Here is a 27,650-nt window from a genome sequence, read left to right as displayed (position 1 = left end):
CTGACCAAAAGTTTGTTCGCTGCCCCCCCCTCATAAAATCTCCTTATTTGGCTCAGCATTGCTGAAAGCATTTATGTAGAGAACTTTGGGATTTCCCTACTTTAAATTTTGCTGTACAAATGCAAGATGTTGATGACAGATCTAACACAGATTCATAACCCAGGTCCATGAGTGGAGACAGAGCTGGGCTACTCAGCATAAATAATTTTTGTAATAATTTTGAAACCCAGCCTCAAAAACGTCCATAGCACACTTTGGGAGGTAGGGATGGGGGCAATCCAAAACCTTCATAATTAGAGTATGCTGTATTTAAAATAATCCAAACTTACTCTACGCGAGAGAGTTCCTACTTCCCCTGAGTCGCTTTGATAAACTTGCCCATCTCTGTCCATTAAACTCTGACAGGAGTGATCTCTCCCTCTTTAGCTGGGCTCTTCATCTCTCCCTTCTATCAATCAAGTGCAAGTGTGCCATGGAAATCTGCATGAGTTACAAAGTGTGATGAGATTTAGTGAATATGAGAAAAGGTTAAATAAGTTAGATTGACTTTATGTGGACACAAAATGCCTTTGGAGCAACTGATTTGAAAATTATGGCGGGAATGAAGTAAACAGATTAGGCAAATGTTTTGCTATGATGGAAGATTTGAATACTGCATTACAGGGGAGATTTTAACAAAAAAAAGGGAAAGATCGAGGGTGAAGTGAGGTGGAACTCATTCATCTAGAGAATAACGTGGAACAGTTATGGTAACATTCTTTGAAGTGTACAGTATAAATGGGGTTAAAAGATGACTTGGGTGGGTGAAGAGAAGGGATCGAGGTACATGATGAAACTTGGTTGACTTATGAACAAGGAACAGACTTGCTGGGAAATGTGCTCATATTCCTAAAAACTATCCCATGTAATTCTCTTAAAATTGCATTTAAGGTCGATGAAGTCATATGCAGATGCCTACATGATTCTGCAGGATAATGAGGAGAAAGTGAGGTCTGCAGATGCTGGAGATCAGAGCTGAAAATGTGTTGCTGGAAAAGCGCAGCAGGTCAGGCAGCATCCAGGGAACAGGAGAATCGACGTTTCGGGCATAAGCCCTTCTTCAGGAATTCTGAAGAAGGGCTTATGCCCGAAACGTCGATTCTCCTGTTCCCTGGATGCTGCCTGACCTGCTGCGCTTTTCCAGCAACACATTTTCAGCTCTGCAGGATAATGAACAGCTCCAACCCACTGGGAATTCATTATCTGAACTTCTGTCATTGGACTGGACAATGTCTCACTAACATTCCAAGTGTTTTATGCAATATCATTTGGGAATCAAGAGATATTTCCAAGTATTTCCCTCACAGACGTTGCTTCACCTTTTGATTTATCAGCTGTTCCTTCCAGTGGGTCAAACTGAGGATCATGCCTTTTCGCAAAGGGTTAAACAGCAGTTCCCCAATCCCCTGCTCAAAGTTGTTGAAAGTGCTGACAGAATTACCACAATCTAGTGAATCAGTAGTTGTACTGGACATTAGCCAGTCAGTAACCACTTCCTGCCTAACTTCAGTCATGATTCTCTCATCTTACAATACATTCACATATCTCGGTAACATGAAAGAGTTTAGTACTCACTTCAATAAGTCCATGAGGTGTCGAACAAAATCTCCTTGACCTAACAGCAAGTAACGCCGCACAGCCTTAATGTGCTCCAGCAAATGATAATTTTGGTTGAGGACATCCAGTAGGTATTTGCTGGTTAAATGATAAGCTGAATCAATCTTTTCTTGAAAAGCACCTTCCAAATCAGTGAACAACTCAGCAGCTAGAATTGAATTAACAAAACTAAAATCAAACATATCAATGTACCTGATAATTTATGTAACAACTGAGTGCAATTTAATGGTTCAGTGAGTTGCATATAATCATTCACAATTTTTCAACTTACAAGAAATCTTATACAAACATATTTTAGCTTTAACATAAAAGTGCTATCTGATGAATTATTCACAAAGCAAATAGATAATCCACTTTCATACACAAACCATTTGACTTAAACTATTTAATAAGGATACCTTCATTTTATTATTGTTTGGTTAGGCATCACATTCATTATTTTACATATCAATTAATAAGAGTTAGTGCTCTGGTTCACAAACAATCCATCAAACCACAATGGTCTAGCACAAAAAAGACAAACCCATGAAGTACATGCCTTTATCTTTCCTTCAATTTCTTTATCACTTTCAAGTTCATTATACAGTAACCTGAAAGGCAGAGTACTTTGAAAGCTACTAAGATTTGTGTGAAATACAATATTTTTACCATCTTTCGGTGAAACAGCTGATTTTGTCACAGCCATCATCATCTTTGCTGTTGGAGTTCGGTCCTGACACACTTGATGCAAGAAATTGATAGATTTTCCAATCAAAAGTACCTGAGGCAGAAAAAAAAAACCTTGCGTTTTTAGAGATGTGAAAAGGAACACATTTATCCAACTTCTGCTAAACCTAGCTTAAGACAAGGGCCACTGAAGCCAAATGGGTCTTTCCAGCAGAGATCAAACGCCTGGGTGCAGTTTGGGAATTGAGCATGGTGCAGGTGCTGGTCAGGGCTCACTAATCCCTCAAGAAGTAGCCAATGTCTTTTCCCAGTGTAGGGGAGTCCAAACCTAGAGGGCATAGATTGAAAGGCAAGAGGGGAAAGATTTAAAAGAGACCTGAGGGGCAACACAGAGTACAGCATGTATGGAACGAGCTGGCAAAGGAAGTGGTGGATGCTGGTACAAGTGCAACATTTAAAAGCATCTGGATGGATACTTGAATAGGAAGGGTTAAGAGAGATATGGGCCAAATGCTAGCAAATGGGACTAGATCAGTTTAGGATTTCTAGGTGGCATGGACGAGTTGGACCGAAGGGTCTGATTCTGAGCTGTATGACTCCACGACTCTATGGTATCAAAAGCATTCTGGAATCAGTTGGAGAAACACAGAAAGCAGGAATTGCAAAGGGGTTACTGGACCCAAACATTAACTTTGCTTTCTCTGCAAAGATACTGCGAGACCTGCTGAGTGTGCCCAGCAATTTCTGTTTTTGTTTCTGATTTCCAGCACCCGCAGTTCTTTAGTATATTTTTGGAAAAGCACACATTCAGCTAGCACTTTAAAACACTGCTCCAAAACGTGAGATGAAGCTGCAGTTGAATACCTACGCTTAAAATAAAAACTGTTTTACTAACCGATTATCCCCTAAATAAATGTCCTACAGTTCCCTGAAACAAAAACTCCTTATTATAGAGAATGTTGACCTTGTTTAACCATTAATGAATAATGCTCCTTGTACAATATTCATTTGCACACAAAATTTAAAACTTATGTTTCTACCTCCAGGGCTTTTAATGAAATGGGCTCCCAACGGTTCCCACAGGTTCAGGTTTAAGGGATCATGACAATGACTAGCATCTGTGACAATGCAAAGTGGCTTTCAATAAGTCAAATTTAAATTTCAGGATCACTTTAGGGGAGATCTGATAAGTTAACATTTTGGCACAGCTTAAATTAAAATTGCAGAATAAATATTTCAGTACAGCTATGTATGGCGACACCACAACACAGAAATTATTTATTCATGGAATGTGCCAATATGCCCACTTTACATTTATTGCTCATTCTTAATTGCCCTCGGGAACATGATGATGACGACAACTGAGTAGCTTGTTAGGGTAGATAAAGGTCAATAACATTAATGTTGTCATTGGCCAAGAGTCATAAAAAAACCTAGTCTGGGTCAGGATAGTAGTGAATCAGTTGTGTTTTTAATGACAATTCAGTTCATTCATAGTCAAGATGACTGATTTGGCTTTTTCAATTCCAAAATTTATTTCATTAGCTGAATGTCAATTCCCCACAGTTGTTTTGGGATTTGAACACATTTCTGAATTATTAGTTCATGTCTCTAGATTATTAGCCCAGAATCTGACTCTGTTACCATACCCACAGTTACATACCATACACTGGTTTAGAAAGGTGTTTCTGAAATCATTTAATCCTAATAGGCACTTTATAAAGTCGACTGATTACGTGTTAAATATTTTAATAAAGATTCAAAAGTAACAGGGAGGGGAAGAAAAGTACGTGCATTTACATAGTGCCCAGCACTTTGCGTACACCAAAGTATTTGTACAGCCAATACATCAACGTTGAAGTGCAGTCACTGTTTTTGAAGTTATCCAGACAAAGCCGAAGTCTCTCAAGCATTAGCTTAAATCAACAACTAGTTATTGATGTTTATTGCTGGGAAAATAAAGGCTAGTTCACTGTAAAACTCCCTGTTCTCTTCTCAAATAATCTTTTATATCCACCTGATCACACAGCCTAGGACAGAGTCAACACTGTCCCTAACTGGGAGGACAACAGTGTCCAAAGCACCTGCACCATCAACGGCCTTATCAGGATTTCATTATGTAATTCTCCTGCTAAGATACAGAAATGGCAGAAGTGTGTAAATGTCTAGGTACAAATGAAGCTATGGCTTTAAACATTTTGGAATAATCCTTGAGTAGTCACCTTTCTGGCCTTATCCATTGTGATGAAGGAAGGGATCATTGACTTTCTCAGTGTATATTTGTCATGCCACAGTCTGTCAGCCTTCACTGTTGGATCGGAAGCTACAAAAAACTTCAAACAATAGTGAGGAAAAGGTGTGACATACTTAGTAATAATAATAATAATAATTCTGCGTACAAGCATAATACAATATTCTGTTAACCAGAGATGCTTAGGCACTTTCACAAGCTCAGTGGTTACTAAAGCTCTAATTTAACAATTATGCTTGCCACGGACACTTGTTTAAACTTCTGATTATACCTTCGTAATTGGTAGTAAATTACACAAGGCAGCAATTTTCTAGGATTCAAAATAAAATGCTGAGGCAGTGAACAAGTACAACTCAGTCAACCTCACTTTAATGGCATGACTTAATTTTATTCTAACTTTATGGGTAAAACAAGGATGAATTGAGCTATCTATCAATCAACAGGAAGGGCTAATAAAAGCTAGCTAATAAGTTTAGAGTTGTTAGTGAAGAATTCAGTGGTTGCAGCTCAGCAAACAAAAACTTCTGACCTCATGGTTTGATAATTTTGATTTTTATTTCCGTTAATTATTGTTATAAGCTATGATTTGCATAATTACAGTATTCATTAAGTGCTCCCTTCACTGTAAATGTTACTCTATTCAATCAGCATTTGTCTAAAAGGAACAAGCTTTAGTCAATTTTACATTAATGGATTCTAAAAAGCACAAAAAAACAATTAAATTGACAACAATGTAATGGTTTGGTGGCAAAAGGCCAAAGATGAGACACAACCCTAAAAATAAATAATTTCCAAGGTTACCAACAGCACAATTACAACTACTGTGATGGGGAATAGCAAAGCAGGAATCTGTGCGATTAGACACTGATCACCGCATACCTTCACTTATACATTGGTTTGTCTTGCAACTTGGAATGTGGGCATCAATGACTAAGCAAGCAAATATTACCATCCTCAGTTGCTTTCTTGAACCACGCAGTCCATTTGGCATTGTAGACGCACAATGCCATTAGGGAGTGACACTGAAGGAAAGGTGATGTATTTCAAGGTCAGGATGACGTGTCCCTAGGATGGGAAGCTGCAGATGGTTGCGTTCCCATGTATCCGTTGCTCCTGTCCTTCTAGATGGTAGTGGTTATGGGTTTGGAAAATATAATCTAAGTAATGTTGGTGAATTTCTGTGGTGCATCTTGTACACCGTACAAACTGGCAGTGATGAATGGGACTGCTCGGAATTCCCCACTTCACCTCTTTTCATTACAAATGGCTTGGATACAATTAATAGATCTGAACTTTATATTAATTCCAACATAATCCAAAATAGGATTGCAGGGATACAGCAAATTGCAGCCTCTCCTTGAAGTTGTCTACTTGCAAACTTTGCATGCACGGAATAACAGGCAAGGACGATTACAACGAGCAGACTGAACAGCCCTGATTTATGGTAGCATATCTACTTATAGATGTAGTTTGCTATTGCAATACAGTAGTTACAGAATATAAATTACACATCTCAATTAATAGCAATGCCAGAATTCTGTTGTAATGGTAGCATGACTTTTGTTTAAAAGACAGAAAGACTATCAAAGGTTACCATAAAATACCACAGTGATTTGTGGAATTAGATACAATATATGGAGTACAGAGTGATTTTTAATTTTTGCAATTTAATCTTGCATGTAGGCATTACTACTAAGGTCAGCATTTATTGCCCATTCTTAACTGCTCGAGAAGGCAGTGGTGAGTTGCCGCCTTCAAATTCTGCAGTCCTGTGGGCAGCACATTGGCTCAGAGGTTAGTACTGCTACCTCACAGTACCAGGGAACTGGGTTCAGTTCCAGCCTTGGGTGACCGTAAATGTTTGCATTCTCTCCGAATCAGTGTGTCTTTCCACCAGGTGTTCTGATTTCCTCTCACAGTCCAATAATGTGCAAGGTAAGTGGACGGACCAGGATAAATTGCACCATAGTGACCAGGAATGTACAAGATGGTGGATTAGCCATTGTAAATGCAATGTTATGGGGATAGGGTGGTATGGTCTTTGGAAGGTTGATGCAGACTCTCGGGACCAAATGCATTGTAGGGATTCTATGAATCCATTGGGAAAAGAACTCCCACGGATGTAGTGGTTCAAAAGTTCTAGAATTTTGATTCAGTGATGACAGAGGAACAATAACATAATTTCAAGTCAAGAGGATCTATGACTCGAAGGGGGTGGGCTTTTCATGCACCTGATGCCCTTCTTCTCGGTGATAGAGGCCACAGGTTTTTACACAGTAACACTGGATACAGATAGTAATTTGTATAAATCTTCACAGTAACCCATATTGTTTTTATTTACTGTATATAGGCAAAGCAAACTGCAGAAACCAGAAATGCAAGTGTAACTTCCTTTGAGAATTTCCTATTGTCAGCTAATCTTCTAAAACATCCACTTGTTGCTCTGTTGAAATAGTAAACCACCACTGTGGTTGTACCTACATGCAGATAGACTGCAATCATTCACAAAAGTGGTTTATTAACACCTTCTCTGCAGCAGTTCAAGATAGCTAATAAATGTTAGCTTTGCCAGCAATGCTCACGTTTCACATCTAAATTAAAAATCAACTTCCTCAATAGTTGGCACAAAGATTGCGAGAGTCTGTTACAATATGCATTTATTTGAGCTGATATTTTTCCTACTCATGTTATCTTTGCTTTGTTGAGTTACTTGTTTTTCTTCAAGAGCCGTCATAATTTCCATGCTTTTAACGAATAAAGGCAATTGCATAAACTTAAGCATCAATGTCTCCAAGTCTCCATTTCCACCATGTGCAACAGCTTGATTCTACCTCAAGAAATTACAAAGACCTGCTTATCACTGCATTTAGTGTGCTAAACAAAACATTACATAAATTGCTGAGATTGGAAAAGCAGACATCAAAGGAATTGGGGCAGGTAGATGGAAGAGGAGAAATAATTGTGGTAGAGGATTTTCAACTCGGATGAGCTGTGAAGCCATTGTTGTTTGGGTGACTAGTGCATATTACAATCCATATCCTCCAACTTATCTTAAGAAACACAGTGGGAGACACACAAATGAAAATAGTTTACCTCATGGTATGTATCCTCCAACTCTCCATCATAAATCCAGCGGTAAAGGAAGTTAAGGATGGGATGTGATACGAGGCTAAGAATGTGTTGCACCAGTGATCTCATGTATGGGTCTCCAGTCTTAGTATAAGCATGGACAGCAGATGCTAACTCTCCGCCTTTTCTTCCTGAGCAAACCAAAACAGGAAATTACACCACCCTTTCTAAATTTAAGAACATTTTATACCTTTAAGGAATTTAGCTTGTTTTATCTAGAAAGCCCAGCATTGTCTGTGCTTCTATCCTTCAATCTTTACACAGTTACATAAGCTTTCATTTACAGAATATACATTAGAAATATACACCTCACAACATGATCCCATCAATTTCAGAATGTCCTGAGGGCCACAACTGAATCTCCAGCTAATCTTCACAAGTTGCATAAAGTTAAACACAATTAATACATAATGAAAAAATGAATCCAGAACATTTGAACTTCTGCACTAATAAATCTGACCTTATTTCACATTTTTCTGTACTATTTTATCTCACAAGTAGAAATTTGCAAAAAACAAACTGCAATTCACCTCAACAATTCCATAAACTAACTCTTTCACTCTCTCAAACATCTCCCCACTTACAGATGTTTTCTCAAACAATGTGTTTTATGTCATTCATGGCCAGTCCATCCCAATATTAACACAATCTGTGAATAAGAGTGACAACCTACATTGTCCGTCTCTTAGTGACCCATTCATCCTTTCTGATTCCTGGTTTTAGAGTCTATTCCACACACACCAGATTCCATTAACGGATTCTCTCACACTCTTCAACCCTTCAATAATCTTGGCCCACCTGTATCCTTCGCTCTGCCAGAGAAGGAAATTTTCCCTAGCTCCTCCCAGGTCAGATTCCTTAAACTAATTATAAATTTGTTTCTCTTTTCTGTACTGACTCCAGTTCCAAGACATCTTTGCTGCAGCACTCTGGATGAAAATGTGCCCAGTGCTCCAAGTTTGTTGGGGCTCCAAGTTTCAGGCTGCATCCAATGCTCCAACTGAGATTGCCTAATGTATTATCCCCTGTAAAAACCAATACTCTACTGACCTAATAATAAATGCAATGATATTGTTACTTTTTTTTTGTGCAGTTACGCATTAAACTGGTGACCCTGAATTTTACATCAATAGCCCAGATCACACTCCAGAGTGGTGTCCTTTAATTCAGAGATAGTTCGTTGTGTACTCTCTTTGATTTCCCCATTGCCAATCTCATTACCCTATCTGTACTAAATATTACCTGGCACTCATTAATCCACCTCCACAAAGTAACTAGTTTCTTCAGCTTTTGGATTGTCTGGTCTTTTATCATATGACCTCCCCCATTGTAACTTGTACCAGATTTCATACTTTGGCTTCAGTCCTAAGCTATTTCTTATATGCTATAAATAGTAATCAACTCACCAATGATCTCTTGGACACCCGCTAGCATTCCTTTACCATTTTGTTTCAGTTCCATTCATAACTACTCGTAAAATATTCAGTTAAGCAAATAAAAATTGAGTTTGTCACCAACATGAACAATTAGATGAAATAAACGTTAACATCCAATTTGGTTCCTGGTTGCGTCTTCCTAATGACTTCTTTTTAAAAAAGTGAGAAACAAAGGCACATCCTTTTTTAATTTGCAAAATGGTGCTGAAACTTAAAACATCCTGACTGACCCTGGCAATGATCAACAAGTGCTGCAAGTGTCTTCAGTCTCATCTTGGGATCATAGGTCCAAATCAGTAGGCGGCGGAGTGTTAGGCTATTTTCCAGACCAACATTTACACCTTGGTCATCTTCCACTTGTATCTGTGGGTTTCAATTTGAAAGAAAATGGCAAATGAACTTCAACTACAATTATACAAATTACAGGGAATCACACCACAATCAACCCAGGACCCAGAAGAATGTATTTAGTGTCTTCTCTATGTACTTGCTGAGTTTAATTTCAACAAATGTTTATAAATCTCAAATGCAATTTTCTAGTGCATCCCAAGACAAAAGTCCTGGACAATTACTTTCAATTACTCATTTCATAACCTCACAATTCCCTTTCTGTCAAACCTAAGACATTGACCCTGGTCACCTGTTTCCTTCCTCTCTCTTTCAGCCTTTCCTATGTTACACAGATTCACCACAATATTGGTTGACCACACGTTATTTGGATTAATCAGATGGTTTTACAGCTGGATAGCCTTCCTGCCACGAATGCTCCAAATTTATAAGCAAACAGACCCAGTGTGGGATTCAGGAATGGTGGTTCAAAAGGAGGAGCGAGAGCAGAGAGGCCCCAGAAGCAGAGATCAATTTTATATTGTCTCAAAAGCTTATCTTCAATCCAGGGAGGAAAATGGTAGGTATTATTCCGTTGGTTCTTGTGACTGGATATTGATTTAAGGACACAAATCTACCTTAAAAAATGTTACATAGATAATTAGCATTTTAGAACCTCAAATGAAACATACGGTCCGTATTCTGTTGAATTAAAATATATTAGGGGAGCTCATGCCCATGACTGGCCTGCCTTGATGTGGGAAACTAGAGATTCTCCTGGTGGGTCAGGATGGCCATGTGTGCAGGAGGTGCCTCTGCCTTGAGCAAGTCAAGATCTGGATTTAGGAGCCTGAGTGGCAGCTGGGGACACTACAAACTATTGTGCATTCACAAGAGGGAGTCAATGTTTCAGGACACTGTCACTACGGCAGAGGGGAATGAGTGACCAGCAAACAGAAGAAGGGGATGGGCAAGTAGAGTGAGACCTTGAGTGTATGTTTGGCTTTGGAAACAGTGAATGCAATGGATCCACTTTGAATGGTCCAGATGTTTCTGGGTTTTTTTTGGTTGGGTGGGGCAGCAGGTTTGGTGTCACACAGGGATTTCTGTTGATGGTTCAACCATTGACCATGTTTATGAACAGCTAAGATGACAGTGTAGGGTGTCATAAATCCAGGTTTGCCAATGACACAGATAGATGGCAACAAAAGCAACAGGAACAAACAACTGTAAAACTCTATGATTCTGTGATAGAATTTCACCTTTGTCTTGAAGGAGAGAAATGGGAGTTTGAAACTAGTAGCTTAATCTTAAATAAAGGCACTTGCAAAAGACATGAGATTGAGTTGGTCAAAGTGGAATGGAAAATAAATGCAAAGACAAGACAGTTGAGAAGCACCGATGAGGACACAGTGAAAGAAAGAAACTTTCAAAACACATGATCCATTCAATTAGACATTTCCACAACACTATCAAACCTGCACTTCCCCTCAAATTGTTTATGAACGCAAGGCATACAAGATCACTGCCCCCAAAGCTGAAATGTGAGATACCTCATATGTTAACTCTGAGCATGATTCAAGAAAAAAAAAAGTTGTTCACAATGCAGGCTCCCTTTCCTTCCTTGTGAATAATTTCAAATTAGGACTCCTAACCCATATTTCAAATCATTCTTTTCCAGAACTTCAATTACCTACATTTTCCTTTCCTTTCTCTCATCAGTTTTTTTTCCAAAGTTCAATGAGTATAGCTACTGCCCTTTGATATTTTTCCAATTCTGCAAGTTTTCAGCAACACAATCCATAATTTTCATCCTTTCAAACTCAATTATTTCCCCCCCAAAAAGTTAGAGAAGATAGGTGGATGAAATTCAGTTTGAATTTCCACTAAGCTTCACAACACCAGAGCTTTCATCCAAATATAATTAATATAACTTTGGCTATATGGTTGGGACATGTTAAAGGCACAATATAAATTCACGTTGTTGTTAAAAGATCTGACAGACTGCCAATGAGAAAACTCAACATGCAAAAGCACAGCATCGCCTGCAATATTAAAGATATCTATTCCTTATCGTAACCTCTAAAGTTCTACAACAAGGGATTTGAGCCATCAATAGATCAAATTACAAAGTTAAATGAGGAAAACATCTTTCCATAGCTTTAACCAGAATTGTTAATCTACAAATAAAACAGGGAAACATTTAATGGAATTATATTGCGGTTATTTGTCAGCCACAGACTAACCATTACCGTCTTATAAGCAACGATCATGGCCTTAAACCTTGAAAATGCATCTGTGACTTACTGCATCTTTAATCTATTTCCATTCTAATGATAAATATTTGATGTTTCAAATTGTTCTGTTATACTGAGACAGTATTTTGCTTTTTCCACTGTACAACATGCAAGTCTTGTCCTCTAAATGCTGAATGCCAGAATCTACTGGTAGTGAAGGACCTTTTGCAGGGAGATGGTCAACAGCAATGAAAAGGCAGGCAAAGTTGAAAGCAACCTAGATAGGTTATGCAGGGAACGTGAAGGTGAGGACTGCTGATGCTGGATATCAGAGTCGAAGAGTGTGGTGCTGGAATAGCACAGCCGGTAAGACAACATCAGAGGAGCAGGAGAATTGAAGTTTCGAGCATAAGCATAAGCTCTTCATCAGGAATTAAGTTATGAAGTTGCAAATGGCTATTAATGTGGGGAAAATACACAGTAAACCCAGGTAAGGAAATACTATACACCGCATTGTTTAATTTGATAGTCAAGCCTCAAATTCCCCTTCCATAAATGGGAGGCAACTTATGTTGAGTACAAAATATGAACTACCAGTATTAGTTTAGGAGGTCACCATTTTGAAATATGAAGAGAAAATATACTGGTCATTCAAATTAAATAAATGTTGTTTTAATGGATGAATTAATTCTAAAAGAATTAACTACAATCAAACTATTTTAAAAACCAAACTAATCATTTGACGCAGAGTTCAAATTAATTCTGAATCACAACTGCAGCTTTGTTATTAGAATCCCACTGTGGATCAGATTTGGTACTTTCACTTACAAAATCATCTCTTCACATCAAATCATCTACCAAGTGGGTTATCCAACATTTTGAGCAACTTGATGCCATTACTGTAGCTTGATGGGAAAAGAAAATCACAGAAAACATCAAGTGGGGCAACACATTTTATTTTCATTTGTGAAGGCCTTTTTTTCCTCCATCCAGCATCTACCCATTCCATTTGGTGCAAATACGAACCTTGAAAACCTTGTTGAGGCACACAAAGATTAAACTTTTAAAGCCAGACCCATTCGTTTTGCAGCAATTTGGATATTTTGTCTGCAGACACCTTTTGACTTGATCAAGTAAATGGGACTTGAACATTGCCCAGAGTAATACTCTCTGATTCTTCCAATTTAGTGCGTTTATTCACTGCTTGTGGTCTTTCTTCTACATTGGGTAGACCAAATACAGACTGAGTGACTGTTTTGTGCAATACATTTATTTAGTCAGTGAACAATACACTGAATTTCTTGCCACTTGCCATTTTAATATTCCACCTTGTTCCCTCTCTGACTGATATTCCTGTCCACCGCCTGCTATTGTTTCAATAAAGCTCAACACAAGCTTGAAGAGCAGTACCTTGCCTTTTGTCTCATCACGTTCCAGCCTTCCAGATTCAATAATAATGTTCAACAACTATCGACTAGAACTCTTGCTTCCATTGTGTATGGTGTGTATTGTTTTGCTGCTTGTTCCTTTCTTTGTTCTTTCATATTACATTCATGTTATGTAGCTGTCATGCCTCATTTGGATGACCTTTGTTTTCTTACTAGACCAATTACCACGCATTGGGCTTGCGCCTCAGAAATTTTGTGATTCCATCTATCATTTATTTCACTCCACACCATAACAGATATTCCCTTACACTGGCTTTAAAACGCCTACATTTCAATTTTTCCTCAAATCTGATGAAAGGTCAATCTGAAATGTCAACTCCGCTTCTCTTGAAGATGCCAAGTGAACTGCTGATTATTTCCAGATTATTTATTTTCGTTTATTAAGCTGTATTCTTTGAATAGGCCATAAGGATACCGACTTCATGTATCACTGATTGACAAATTCACTTCATCTTCATCCATTCAATCATTGTGGACATGCACAAAATTGCAGGGAACTTGAGTTTTGTCATGGTTTTACTTTTGAAAATCACCGCAAGGTTGAATTTCATTCCACCAGCCTTTCATGCTGGTATCACACTGCCTAACCTTCTGTAATTTACGCTGGAACTATTTTTGAACTTTCTAATTCCATAACTTGGCTGCAGGACATATCAAAATTCATGCGTGGTTCATACAGGTTGCCACCATGTCTTAATGGCACTCATGTTTTGGCCACTGTCAGATGGAGAATAATTGGAAACAGACCAGACATTGTCAAAAGATTTCAGTATCTGAGCATTCTTGGACTTTTGCTGCTGCATGATCACTCCATAATGCAGCTACATCAAATAACTGTTGCACGGAAACAGACCTAGTTTGATTTGACTTACACCTGTTGCATTTAGCGTGCCCAAATAACTACACTGACGATTTGAGGGCTAATACTTGCTCCTCAAGCAGGCCAATGGAGAGGTCCCTGCTCTCACGATAAAGCTAGCCTTGGGCATCATCTTGGTGGATTTTTCTTGTTTCATTCTCACACCACATTTTCACTAATATCAAATATCCTCATTGGAACACCATTATCTGACAGCAAATAATAAAGTTCTTATAAGAGTACACCCAAGTCTTTGTGAAAATGACTATCATTCATAGTTTCACACCTTTTAAAAAAGATTTTGATAGCCTCTTCTTACGACTTCATATTTTTCCACATTATATTCCATCTGACACCTTGTGCCCACTCACTCAATCTGTCCAACTCTTTATGCAGTCTCTTCCAACTTGCATTCTCACCTAACTTTGTACCTGCACCAAACCTTCCGCCTCTTCATCCAAGGCATGAATATAGATTGTAAGTGGAGGAAACCTCCAGCACTGATCCTTGCAGCATTCTACTTCTCACAGCATACGTACTTTAAAATGCCTCAATTACTCCTACACTCTGCTTCCTGTCCAAACTCCTCAGCCTTTATTTTACATATTAACCTTTTATGGCACATTATTAAAGACTTTTTCTTGAAATCCAGGTATACTACTAGCTCCCCTTTAACTCTCCTACTAGTTGAATCCTCAAATAGCTCCAATTTATTGAACAATTTATGAATTGTCCCTTTTATGAATAATGTTGACTTGTATTATTTTGCTGGTCGAAGAGCATTATTAAGAGTTTCTTAACAAGATTCCATCAATTTCTGGACAATAGATATCAGGGTATCTGGCCTATAATTCGCTGTTATTCCTCCTTCCCCTTTCTTGAATAGCAGTGCCATCTTGCTAACTTCCAATATATTGTGACCACTCCAGAATCTGGGAAATATTGGAAACTTATGACTAGTGTAGATCGCCCATTACTGTAGATATAGGGCATCTATTGCGAAAAAATTGTATTTTAGTGCCTTAAAGCTCTCCAGAACTACTACTCTGATTCTACTTTCCTCAGTCATATTCATGCCTAGGTTACCTCCATTCCTGCTATGTAACTTATGCCTTCTACTATCAAGATATATACAAAATGCTGGACCTCTCTCTGTCTCTAATAGCAGTTGGATTTAATATAATAAATGAACTGCAGTGGTTCAAGGGTAACTAGGAATGTGCAATAAATGCTGGCCCAGCCAGTGATGCCTATATCCCATGAATAATAAAGCTGGTTGATACACTAAGTTAAAGGAAAAGTGCAGGGAGTGGAAATAGGCATTAAGTTGGCATGAGGGTATATGGGGCCGGGTTGAGGGCATGGGTTAGGATGAATGGGGTGAGGAGGTGGTGTGTGAAGGTGAGGCGGAGTGAGAACTAGGAGGAATATTTTATACTGTATTCTTTTATTTTTGGTCACAGTAGTGGAGCCCCAAACCAAGTTTTCGACCTAACCAGTCTCGCTATATGGAAGTCTCCTGAGGTCTGCCTGGCATGATTTGCAATAAATAAGGCATCTGGGCAGCCATATTTTGGCCTGATTTGTGGAGCTGGGAATCTTCTGGCCCGGGAACAAAATGGTGAGGCCTAACTTTCTTCTCCACTGCATGAAAATCTACAGTGGTCATCATATTGAAAGATAATTAGAAACAGCTGTACAGAAGCTGCGAGAACAGATGAGGAAAAAGTGGCCTTTGCATGCCAAAGCCAAGACAACTAGCTGAAGAGTTGTAGTCATGAGATTTTCAAATAAACATTGGATGGTTGCTTAGTCAAAATTTACTGGAATGATCCCCACATAACCTGTACTATGGAGAGCAGTTGGAACATTGCGAATAATTCAAAGTGAATACCAACGGGGTGCAGATTGGTTCTAAAAAAAAAAGTGAATGGACCTTCAACATGTTTGTAAAATTTATGAAGATATACGGGAACTCTGTTTGGAGGAAGAAGTAAAAAGTAGAACTGAGTTTATAACATTCTATTTTGGAAAGAATTGTACTAAGTTGTGGTGTCTGGTTTGCTTCATTTCTCTTTACCTACATTCAAGTTTGAATTTGTTTAAAAATGAGAAAACTTGTGATGCAATGTTTTAGTTAATTCCAGGATGTTCAGATGTCTCCATTAACATGCCTGTCTCTAAGGCGATTCTAACAGGAGTAAAGTTAACAATTCTGTCCTGCCAACATGATGCACTTTCACACAAAGAAAATGGTTTCAATTTACAGAATACTATACTTAAAGACAAAAACACAGTCGAACAAGTGAACACACAAGCACAATAGACACTGAGACAGTAAGCTTGAAACTTAAGTGACAGGTGGTCATTTAAATTTACTCAGCCAGGGCTGCTGGACACTACTGCCATATAGATAAGGAAGATTTGTAATGAGTAGAAATACACACACAGAACTGATCAGCTCAAATGTAAAGATGCAGCTTGGAGGTTTGAGTAACTGGTGAAGTGTTAGAGAAGTAGTATACTTTTTATTTTACCTGGGAATGCAAAACAGACAGCAATCTATAATATTCCTTCAACTCCTGATGCAAGGAAGCACAAAAGCTCTGTAGAAATAAAAATTTGAATAAAAGGCTGAAAAGAATAATTATTTATTTTCTGTTAGTGTACAGTACACATTAGTTTCTAATTAGTCATGGTAACTATTTAAGCATGTCAGGATGAATCTTATATAGGTCTAAAATATTCAAAATTACAGATAGAAAAACGTTGATTGCTTCAGAATTATGTTTTTTTTATTTCAAACAAACTGACGATCAAAAATGTGTGTCAAACAGACAAAATATTAAAATTAAACAAGCAGGAATATTTAAAATAGATCTCAAAGAATTCATTCGATTCATGAATAACATTTCATCTATGGGAATGCCTTTCCAACAGATGCCAAGCTGGGGATTGAAAGCACACAGAACTTGGCAAAGACCTTGAAACTTTGCCAAGGTGAGCAAAGCTCTTCATACCTCAGGGATGCATTTCTCTCTCAAGTCCTTAACCTTTCCTAGTTGTTTGCTTACGTATGTCTGTTCAGGGGTATAGACGCTGCAAGAGGAGTACAACATACCTGACCCACAAGACCAAAGGCACGGTCCAAGCATCTCTGGTCAGTGTACTTTCTTATTTTGTTGTGAAGCCATCCAAGTTCTGCTAATCTACTTGCAGTATCCCTCAAAGACTTTGATATTCCCATCTGTACAAAACCAAAAAGAAATTCTATGTTGACTGAACACAGCACCATTTCGGATGTGGAAAACATTTGGCTTTCTCCCATACAGCAATCAATTACATTTCAAAGTTAATTGCATATTAAGAGGTTCTGTCATGTTTTAAAAAAAAAGTCTGAACAATGGTAGTCATTTCTGCCCATCAGGTCTGTTCCATCATTCAATGAGATTGTGACTGACCTGATAATCATCAACTCCACTTTCATGCCTTTTCCCCATAACCCTGAATTCCATTTACTGATTTAAAATCTGCTTGTCTCAGCCCTGAACACTGTTAACCACCTAACCTCAACAGCCCTCTTGACTGGGTGGGCGCTGGTGGTTGGAGGGGGTGGGGGTGGTATTGGGGTTAAAGAATTCCACAGATTCGTTATCCTTAGTGAATAAATGCCTCATCTGTTTTAGGTTGTTAATATCCTAGAAATTTAAAGCATTATCAGTCCACTTTTTCTCTACAAGAATTTCTAAATTTTCAAACCATTTTAAACAATCTCAAGGACAGCCCAAGCATGGGTGAAAGGCAGAAAGAAAATATATCTAGTTGTAGATTATTTATATGCAACAATTAACTGGTTGGACAACCAAGCTAATTCTTTGGTAACTGGTAAAGAAAGCAGATTAACAATGCTCTATACTTTCAGGCTATTGACATTGAAAAAAATGACATCTCTCCCAATCCAGACAACTTATGATTCTCAAGACTTCAATAAATGTCTTCACTGAATTCTATATACTGTTCACTAACAGATTAGAAAATGAACAAGAAAAGGTGGCTGAATATATAAATGCTAAATATCATGCAAGAATTTATATTTACTCCAAATTTTCAATTAAGATCAATTACCTTGGAATCAATTTTATAGCAGTTTTCAGAATTACACATTTTAATAGATTTGCCATCAATTCCTTGCAGGACATATAGAATATCTCTGACCAGAGCTGCCTCTGTCACTTCTGAAGATGCTGAAAAACAACACGACAGATCAGGACTGAGACTTCAAACAACTGTTTTTTTTAAAGCAGGCTGCATTTACAGTTAAATGACAGGGCAGAGTGATGATGGCCTCAGGAAGGTTCAGCAAGGTAACATATCCTTCAGCATTACACATACAGCCTAGGATAATCTATGTGAGGAATTTCAATAAGGTGGATTCAACAAGAAACATTACCAACTGCCAACACATGGCAGAGAGCAGTAAACATCTGTGCAAGTTGACTGGAGCATTTTCTACATTATAAGAGCTGATATGGCAAAGGTAATTAATTGGTTATTGGATACATTCAACTGTGTCTCATTGTCTAACAGTTCTCACAAGTTATCTAATTAACTGAACATATAGTCAAATAGATTTAAGTTGTCAAATAGTTGTCTACATATTCAAATATGTGAGTAGCAATATCTTATGCAGGGCAAATGACCTGGAAGAAAACTGTTCTGCCACTGTGTGTTTCAGGCCACAACGATCAAGTTCATCATTAGCAACCCCAGTAGGTGCAAGACCATAAGACACAGGAGCAGAAATAAGGCCATTCAGCCCATTAAGTCTGCTTTACCATTCAATCATGACTGCTAAGTTTCTCAACCCCATTCTCCCACTTTGTCTCTGTGACCCCTGATACACAAAAGCCTATCTCAGTCTGAAATATACTCAAAGACCTGGCCTCCACAGCTTTCTGTGATAATGAATTCCATAGATTCAGCACACTCTGGCTGAAGAAGTTTCTCTTTATATCCGTCCTAAAAGGGCTTCCCTTTACTTTAAGGCTTTGCCCTCGGGTGTGAGTCTCTCCTAACTACTGATTCAACCTGTAAGTTTACCTCGATAGAATCCTGGACTAGATATCCCAAGTCTCTTTGCATTTTTCTCCCCATTTAGAAAATAGTCCATCCCATTATTCTTCCTTCCGGAGTGCATAACCTCACACATTCCCATGTTGTACACGATCTGCCGCTTCTTTGCCCACTCTCCTAAGCTGTCCAAATCCTTCTGCAGCCTCTCCGCCTCCTCAAAGCTACCCGTTCCTCTATCTATCTTTGGATCGCCTGCAAACTTAGCCAGGTTGCCCTCAGTTCCTTCATGTAAATTGTTAACGTTTAAAGTGAAAAGTTGTGGTCCTACCACTGAGCCTTGCAGAACCTCACTTGTCACCAGCTACCATCCCGAGAAGAACCTTTTTATCCCTATTCTCTGCTTTCTGCCAGACAGCCGTGCTTCTATACATGCTAGCACTGTGCGTATGACACCACAGGCCCTTATCTTACTGAGTAGCCTCCTGTGCAGCACCTTGTCAAAAGCTTTCTTGAAGTCCAGGATAACATTCATTGGTTCTCGTTGCTCTAACCTGCTTGTTACTTTCTCAAACAATTCTAGCAGATTTGTCGGGCATGACCCTTGATGAAACCATGCTGTCTTTGCCCTATTTTACCATACATTTCCAAGTATTCAAAATCTCATCCTTCACAATGGATTCCCGGAGCAACAGCTTAATCAAAAACAGAAAATGCTGGAGAAATTCAGTAGGTTTGATAGTATCTGTTGAGAGAAACTGTTAATGTTTTGAGTGACTATGGCTGTTCAATCTGGAGAGGAGCCATACCGACTCAAAACATTAACATTGTTTTTCTCCCTAAAGATACTGCCAGACTTGCTGAGCTTCTTCGGCACGTTGTTTTTATTTCAGATTTCCAGCATCTGCAGTTTTTTGCTTTTATACAAGCGAAACAATAAGCACTAGAAGAAAGGTTTTAAAAAAAAGGATTTTCCACAATGCTTGACAGCCCAAGAAGTACTTTAAAGAGTTGTCATATTGCTGTAATGCAATTTGCACTCAGCAAGGTTCCATAAACACCAAAGTGATAATAATTAGATAATCTGGGTAACTGTTCAGAAAACCTCTGCCCATGCTGAGAAGTTGGCTGTTGAGTAGCAAATTAAGAAATCTACTGAATACTCACATCCATGTTCTCCTTCACGTCTCATTCTTGACATATTGCGAGAAATGGAACTTGGGAGGCCCTTTGAGGTAGATAATGGAGGTTGAGCAGCAGATAAAGCCCATGCAAATCGTGATCCTAGTTGCTGCCTCACTGTATCTGCCGTTCCTGTTGTTTGGTATGTTTGTCTGATTAAGATACAAGCATCCTCATTACAAGTTACATTTTACAGGACTTGGCCACAATTTAGAACCCATTATATTATCTGCCAGTGATAACTGCGCAGGTCAGTATCAGTGAAGTTACAGGAAAACTACTTTGGGCTTCTGACCACACACACACACACACACACACCAGATTTTAAAAGTTTTGTGATGAAAACTTTCAGATAGACAATGGGAGAAGATTTGCAGTCAGGATAGCATAGTCACCCAAAAAGCAAAAATAGGAAGGCATTAGAAGGGATGCAGAAAAGATTTACAAAAACGCTTCCAAAAATATGGGATTTCAGCGATAAAGAAATATTGGAGAAAATAGAGCTGCCCACTTAGAGGAGGAGGAGAACAGCAGATTTGGTGGACCGGTCCAAACTTCAGGAGGGTCCAGGCAGAGCAGATAGGAATTGTTCTCATTGAATGAAGGATCGAAAGCCAGAGGATACCAATTTAAACTTGAATGGTGAATCACCCAAAGGTTTCATGAGGAAAAAGGTTATTACACTGCAAGTAATTATGATCTGGAATACATTGCTTGAAAGTGCGGTTGAGCCAGATTCAATTGTGGCTTTCAAAAGGTTCTTGGATAATTTTGTGAAGAGAAAATAAAATGGAGGGCAAAGGGTAAATGTGGCAGAGGGACAAGCTGAGTTGCTCTTAAAATAGAGCCAGAATAACTAAGATGCGTTTAATGGCAACCTTCTGTGCTGCAAGCATTCTATGATTCCATATCCTTTCCGTCTCATTGACCTCATCCATGTATCCAATGGAATATTGACTGCTGATGTATTCTGTATCAAACTCTGCTTTATTTGCACACACTCACATGGGAACATCAAAACTTATGCTCCAACTCTCACGTTTTCAAGCACCTCTGCTTAACTGCACAATTGACAAGAGCCGAGAGATGACAATTCAATAGAAAAGGGAGAAGAATCACTAAAAATCCTAATCAGAAGTTCAGAAAGTATTTTTAACAGTTTGTAGTTAACATTGATTACTGGTTCATGGGCACTTTTTCCCATAAGTAAAACATAAGCTGGAATCTAAACTTGAATATTACTTGAAAGCATTTGGAATCATTAAGACCATCATCATATGGAATGTGTTGATGTGTCTGAAGCCACCATAAAGGACCAAACACGATGTTCAATTTGAAAGTTAACTTTTCCATTGTGCCAAAACATGCAGAGTCCTTTAGACTGAGTTCACTCCAATGAGTGAAGGTTTGAGGTTTGCAGCTATATAGTGGCACAGTGGTTAGCACTGTTGCCTCACAGCGCCAGAGACCTCTGGGTTCAATTCCCGCCTCAGGCGACTGACTGTATGGAGTTTGCACATTCTCCCCGTGTCTGCGTGGGTTTCCTCCGGGTGCTCCGGTTTCCTCCCACAATCCAAAATTGTGCAGATTAGGTGAATTGGCCATGCTAAATTGTCCGTAGTGTTAGGTGAAGACGTAAATGTAGTGGAATGGGTCTGTGTGGGTTGCGCTTCGGCGAGTCAGTGTGGACTTGTTGGGCTGAAGGGCCTGTTTCCACACTGTAAGTAGTCTAATCTAATCTAATACTGCTTATGAAAGAACTGCCTGTCACAGCTTGCTTTACTTTACACAACTAACCCCACCCAGCCCATCTCACAGCCTCCAGTACAAGATGAGCCAGACAAAGCTTGGAGATTTAACTCTATTTTTATGAAGCTAAAAATAAAAATAAAATCAAGAGTTTTGTTTGAGGAAATCAGATGATGTGTAACTCCTTTTGACCACTGCCATCACATCCCATAATAGGGCAGACAAGAAAAACATTCAACTGGTAATTCAAGCTTAGTAATTCCTGTTCTTGGTCAGCAATTAACATCCTGCAAGGGGCACTAGAAAAACTCCAAAAAGCAGTTCTTCCAAGATGAGACAACACAAACTAAAGTTACATTAATCTACAAAGAGTCCTTGTCACTACATTAGAAATGATTTCATTGTAGCCCTCAAGGATTTTACATTCATATTTTACTTTAATTTACAGATCAGAAGGTTACTTACCCAGGTAATAAAGACTGAGGAGTTGGGGTTGGTCCATTTAAGCCATACACACTTAGACTACCAACTCCACTGCTTCCAATGCTGCCAGCACTCTGAGATGAAGGAGCTCTATCAGGATAAGATAGGGGCAGACTCTGGGGTCTTGAGTAATAATAAGGGGTAGAATGAGCATCTCTTGGCAATGCTTGAGCAAATAATGCTGCATAATTAGCAACCTGAAAAATCAGAATGATCAAGCTTAAGTCAGGGTGGCAATAGCATAACAAAATGCTAACATAAAATTCAAATCAACCTTGGCTTCCAAAGAGTACATTACTTAAAATCTCATTGTAGTGAATGTGCATACAGCCATAAAGGATATAAAGTGTATCATGGAATTAGCTGTCGTGCATTAAACTTTAAAACTTCAGATAGGGAAGAGACTTGGATTATAAGTTTTAGATATCAAGAGAAGTTAAACAACAATGGAAGCTGCTGCATACAGTCCATCAAAGCCAATCAGATCATTATGTTAGGATAAATTCAATACCAAATATCTAATCTCAGACCTTTCTATTCAGCTGTTTGAACATAAATCAAAGAAAGTCAGCAGATGTGTACATGCTGTATGTAATCTCATAAAAACAGGGAGTTTATGCTGGAATTGTATAAATGTTGGTTATTCCACAGGTAAGCATTGTGTGCAGTATTTTATTATCGGACATATATGATAGCACTGGAGATGGTGCAGAGGAGATTTATCGTGATGCTGCCTGGGCTGCAGAGCTTCAGTTAAGAAGAAAGATTGGAAAGACTAGGACTGCTTTATTTAGAGTGAAGGAGATGGAGAGGGGACATGATTGAAAAGTATAAAATTATGAGGGGCATACACATAGCCGTGAGGATGAAACATTTCCTTTTGATGGAGGGTTCAAAACTCAGGGACATAAATTTAAGGGAAGGAACACAGGCTTAGAGGAGTTGTCAGCAAAAGCTTTTTCACCCGGAGGGTAGTGGGAATCTGGAACTCACAGTTGTAATGGTGTTAGAAGCAGAAATTTATTTAAAAAGTATATAGATGGCAAGGCACACAAGGATGTGGACCAAGTGCTGGAAAATCAGATAAGAATAGTTATATGGCTGTTTTTGGTCTGTGCAGATGATAGATCGAAGGGCCTCTGTGCTGTAGATCTCTATGACCATGACTAAAATGGAACACCATACAGATAAACTTGTGCTATCTCCATATACTGAGACATTTACTCTGAAAAAAAAACTTCAATGTATTAGGATCTCTGCTTTTCAACTCTCCAGTACTGACCTCCCACTTTGTCAGATGACCTCCACTTGTGACAGGTACAGTACCATCCCATCTTAAATGTTGAGAGTCATCTCCTCTGCCTCCCTCGAATGAAATTTGGCAGAACCAACTGGAAACGTCTGTTCAGTTCTTTTCTCAACCTCTGATATACGGATCCATCAACAGCCAACTGTGACCAAACTAAAGAATTCTAACCTATTGAAGCTGCTTCCCTTTCACCATTTTGGAATTTTGATTGCAGCGCAGCAGTTTTAAATTATTCAGTGGCAAAGACTAGCCATGAACATACATATGCAATTGCAGACGCACAGCTAAAAATAACAAGATGTTTTTACCATAGACAAATAACATGAATATATACTTGAATGAAACATACTCAAAGCTGAATATCTAAATAAAAGGATATCTTCATCTTTGGTGGTCTTAAGTAGTGTTAGGCATAGGGGAATGGGTCTGGGTGGGTTGCACTTCGGTGGGGTTGGTATGGACTTGCTGGACCAAAGGGCCTGTTTCCACACTAAATAATCTAATCTAAAAAACGTCTAATTCTATAGTCATGAACAAACTGTCTTACAATCACATTGTTGGCAGGGACAGGAATTGAGTTGGTCTCCAAACATTTGAGGATCAAAAACAATAGCTTCACTCTTCCCAATTGTTAATTAAAGGAAAAATCTAGCTATGGAATAAACAGTCTAATAATGTAGGAAAAGTCAAGTCACAGTAATTACCAGACCATAGGGCAGCTCTCAGAGTGACAACTGATAGTGCTTTTAACCTGAGGATCATCATGCTTTAGGGGAAGAGGAGAGGTTGAGAAGACGACGACTTCATGGTAACCTCAGTCAGTGTGGGAATGGAACCCATGCAGTTGGAATCATTCTGCATCACCAATCAGCCATCTGGCAAACTGAGCTAACTTTCAGAACGCTTTGTTATCGTTCAAGCAACTTGGATGAAGAGGTACCTGTGGCTGCACTGTATTTAGGTTTTGAGAAGGCACTTGATAATGCTATTAGACAAAATAAGAGCTAAAGTGTGTAGCGAACATATTAGTTTGGATATAGAATTAGAACCTGCTCAGAATCTAGGAAATATTGGAAAATTAAAATCAAAGTATTGATTATCTTGGCAGCCAATTTTATTAGGAGCTGAGGATGAATCCCATCAGGATGTGAGGACTTTGCTATTTTTTTTAAAAACAGGATTGGTTACCTAACGGGAAATAACAGTTAAGATATATTCCAATGAAAAAAGATTCTAGGGATGGAATTTAACTTTCTTAATTCACACAAATCGCAAGGATTAGTTTCAAACTGAATTTTAAAAAAGTGTATAATTCAGCAAAGATTGTGCAGATCAGAAGATTGGACAAAATATAAAAAGACAGCAAAAAACAAAATAAAAAAGGACTAGATAAAAGGGATAAATTCACATATGAGGGAAACCTGACTCTAAACATAAAAAGATACTAAGGTGTTAAACCTATCAGGACAGACTGAACATCTTGGGACTCTTTGTAGAAGTGAGCAACTTGAGGAGTGGCCTGATAAAAGTCCTCGTGGCTATGAAGATGTTGGATTGTGCAGACAGAGAGGAAGCTCAAATAGGGCATGAATACAAAAAAAGTCACATACGTGATGGTCACTAATACAACCAATAGCACCTTCAGGAGAAATATCTATACACAGAATAGTCAGAATATGAAGCGTCGTCCAGCAAGGAAAGCTGAGGCAAACAATAGATGCATTTAACTAATTATATGAGGAAGAAAGTATACACTGGCAGGGTTAAAGAAGCAGCATGGAAGGAAGGATGGTCTGGGCATTAACAGCTGTATAAGCCAGTGAGCAGAATGGCTAGCCTATACTGAAAGTATCAGATGTTGCAATCAATTCAATTCTGAACGTTCTAATCCTAGAATAATATGAGGTTGGTTAGCTCAGTCGGCTGGTTTCCGATGCAGAGTGATGCGAATAGTGCAGATTCAATTCAATCACTGACTTAGGTTACCATACAAGTTTGGCCTTCTCAACGACTTCCCTTGCCTTAAATATGTTGACTCAAGGTTACACCACCACCAGTTGTCTCTCTCTAATGAGAGAGGAGGCCTATGACGCTCTGGGACTATGGCGACCATACCTTGTTACTTAAGCATGTACCAAGATTTAAATCAACTATTTCTTCTGTTTTAAAAGATGTTTGAGCTGATTGTTAGTAGCTTCCTGAAGTGTCAGTGCTTAGAATTTCAATTCCAAGATAACTTTACTGATACCTTGCTTTGGGGTTTCCGTGGATCCTCACTCAGGCTTAGCAGGAGATAGAGTACAGCCCATCTGTTTTTTATAATGCCCTAAGGGGAACAGAACATATCTGTTAAATGAACTAAGACAACTTTTGTTGAAGTGATAGATCATAAAGCAGAAGGAATCTAAAACACATCCAAATGTTGAAACAGAATAACTGCAGCCGCTTCTACCCATGATAATTCGCCATATAGGTTGTAATTCAGACATTTGAAGAAGGTTAAGATACCAACTATCCTCCATAGAAACTAAAAAGAAAAGTTGGGAAGGAAAAATAAAAGAGAAACATTTGCAACTAGAGAGTGGCTGAGAAGAGGAAGAAACCAAATATCATTGACAGGCGGAAAAATAAAGCTAATGGGGCACATGCATTTAGAAAAATGACGTCATTAGCTTTGAGACAGACATACTTTTGGCACTGAGCTCTTCTTGAGCGATACCCAGACATAAAAATATACTCATTGCATAATTTTCCATACTGAAGCATGAGATTGCAGGGTGCTCAAAGAGGGAGGAAATATTAAAAGATACTTTATATACAAATTAGTGTAATAAAACATCCCAAGACACCTTGGTGGAGCATTATAATGCAAAACTTGGCATTGATTAATGCAAAAACAAATTTGGGAAGATGGCCAAAAGCTTGGTCAAAGAGCTCGACTTTATAAGATCAAATAAAAAGCTGGAGGCTGATACTGAGGGAACCCTAAACTGCTGAAGGTACAGCATCAATGATAAAGCAAATAAAATTTGGAGATGTTCAAGAGCACAATAACATCTAAGGGTTAGATCGGAGATTACAGAGATAGTGAGGGGTGAGGAAATTAGGAATTTCACTGAAAGGATCAGAATTCTTAAAATTGATGCACTGCTTAACTGGAAGCTCAATTAGGGTTAGCGATCCAAGGGATGACAGGTAAAGGGATTTGATGAGAGCAAAAACTGGAAGGGTATTAGATGACCTCAAGTTTCTGAACAGTAGAATGTAAGGAGTGTGTGTCAAAATAGTCACGCGTTGAAATAACATGCAAAAATAAAATTCTACAAATGCTGGAAATCTAAGTAAAATCCTAAAATGTTGGCTAGGTAGCATCGGTGGAAATGTTTATGCCTAACGTAATGGGAAAGACCATCGACTTTTGTCTTTAAAGGAAGAAAGGGAAGTAAAGGGAGGAGGCTGGGTTTTCCAAATAGAAAAGCTGCAAGGCCATTCAAGATTGCTCAAGTAGAGAGTTTGTCAGCAAGGAAGTGTGTAAAAGAGTTTAGTGCGATAATCAGCAGGTTAAGAGAATGGACCAGTAGATGGTAGGTATGTGGATAAGCATGAGGTAAAGGGCTGTGAGAAGAAGATCAATACGTTAGAGTATACACTCAATAGAGGGATGAAGGGTATAGACAAACAAAGGGACCTAAAAATACAAGTATGTAACTCTTTGGAAGTATAAAGTCACAGAGGCCAATAGCATTTGGTTTTTATTAATAGGGCCACAGAGTACAAATAGTACAGAAGGCATGATGAAAAATGTATATGAATGACTTGGTTCAGCCACAATCAGAAACTATGTAGTG

General features: G+C 38.6%; 1 protein-coding gene across 1 annotated transcript in view; it reads right to left on the bottom strand.

The window, feature by feature from the left end:
• Nucleotides 1-27,650, bottom strand: part of tubgcp3 (tubulin gamma complex component 3) — a 59,045-nt gene that overhangs the window by 21,464 nt on the left and 9,931 nt on the right. Inside the window, exons 4-14 of the mRNA XM_043691221.2 lie at nt 26,051-26,128; nt 22,476-22,690; nt 20,247-20,413; nt 18,135-18,253; nt 17,131-17,256; nt 16,547-16,615; nt 9,369-9,501; nt 7,667-7,833; nt 4,545-4,655; nt 2,305-2,416; nt 1,615-1,804 (exon numbers count right to left, since the gene is read on the bottom strand). Coding sequence (XP_043547156.1) covers nt 1,615-1,804; nt 2,305-2,416; nt 4,545-4,655; nt 7,667-7,833; nt 9,369-9,501; nt 16,547-16,615; nt 17,131-17,256; nt 18,135-18,253; nt 20,247-20,413; nt 22,476-22,690; nt 26,051-26,128 — 1,487 coding nt within the window. The remainder of the gene's footprint in view (nt 1-1,614; nt 1,805-2,304; nt 2,417-4,544; nt 4,656-7,666; nt 7,834-9,368; nt 9,502-16,546; nt 16,616-17,130; nt 17,257-18,134; nt 18,254-20,246; nt 20,414-22,475; nt 22,691-26,050; nt 26,129-27,650) is intronic.

This window comes from Chiloscyllium plagiosum, unplaced genomic scaffold (assembly GCF_037043375.1).
Source record: "Chiloscyllium plagiosum isolate Xiang-an unplaced genomic scaffold, Cpla_swu_hap1 HiC_scaffold_6, whole genome shotgun sequence".
Lineage (NCBI taxonomy): Eukaryota > Metazoa > Chordata > Chondrichthyes > Orectolobiformes > Hemiscylliidae > Chiloscyllium > Chiloscyllium plagiosum.
This window is presented reverse-complemented; position numbering and strand designations above follow the sequence as displayed.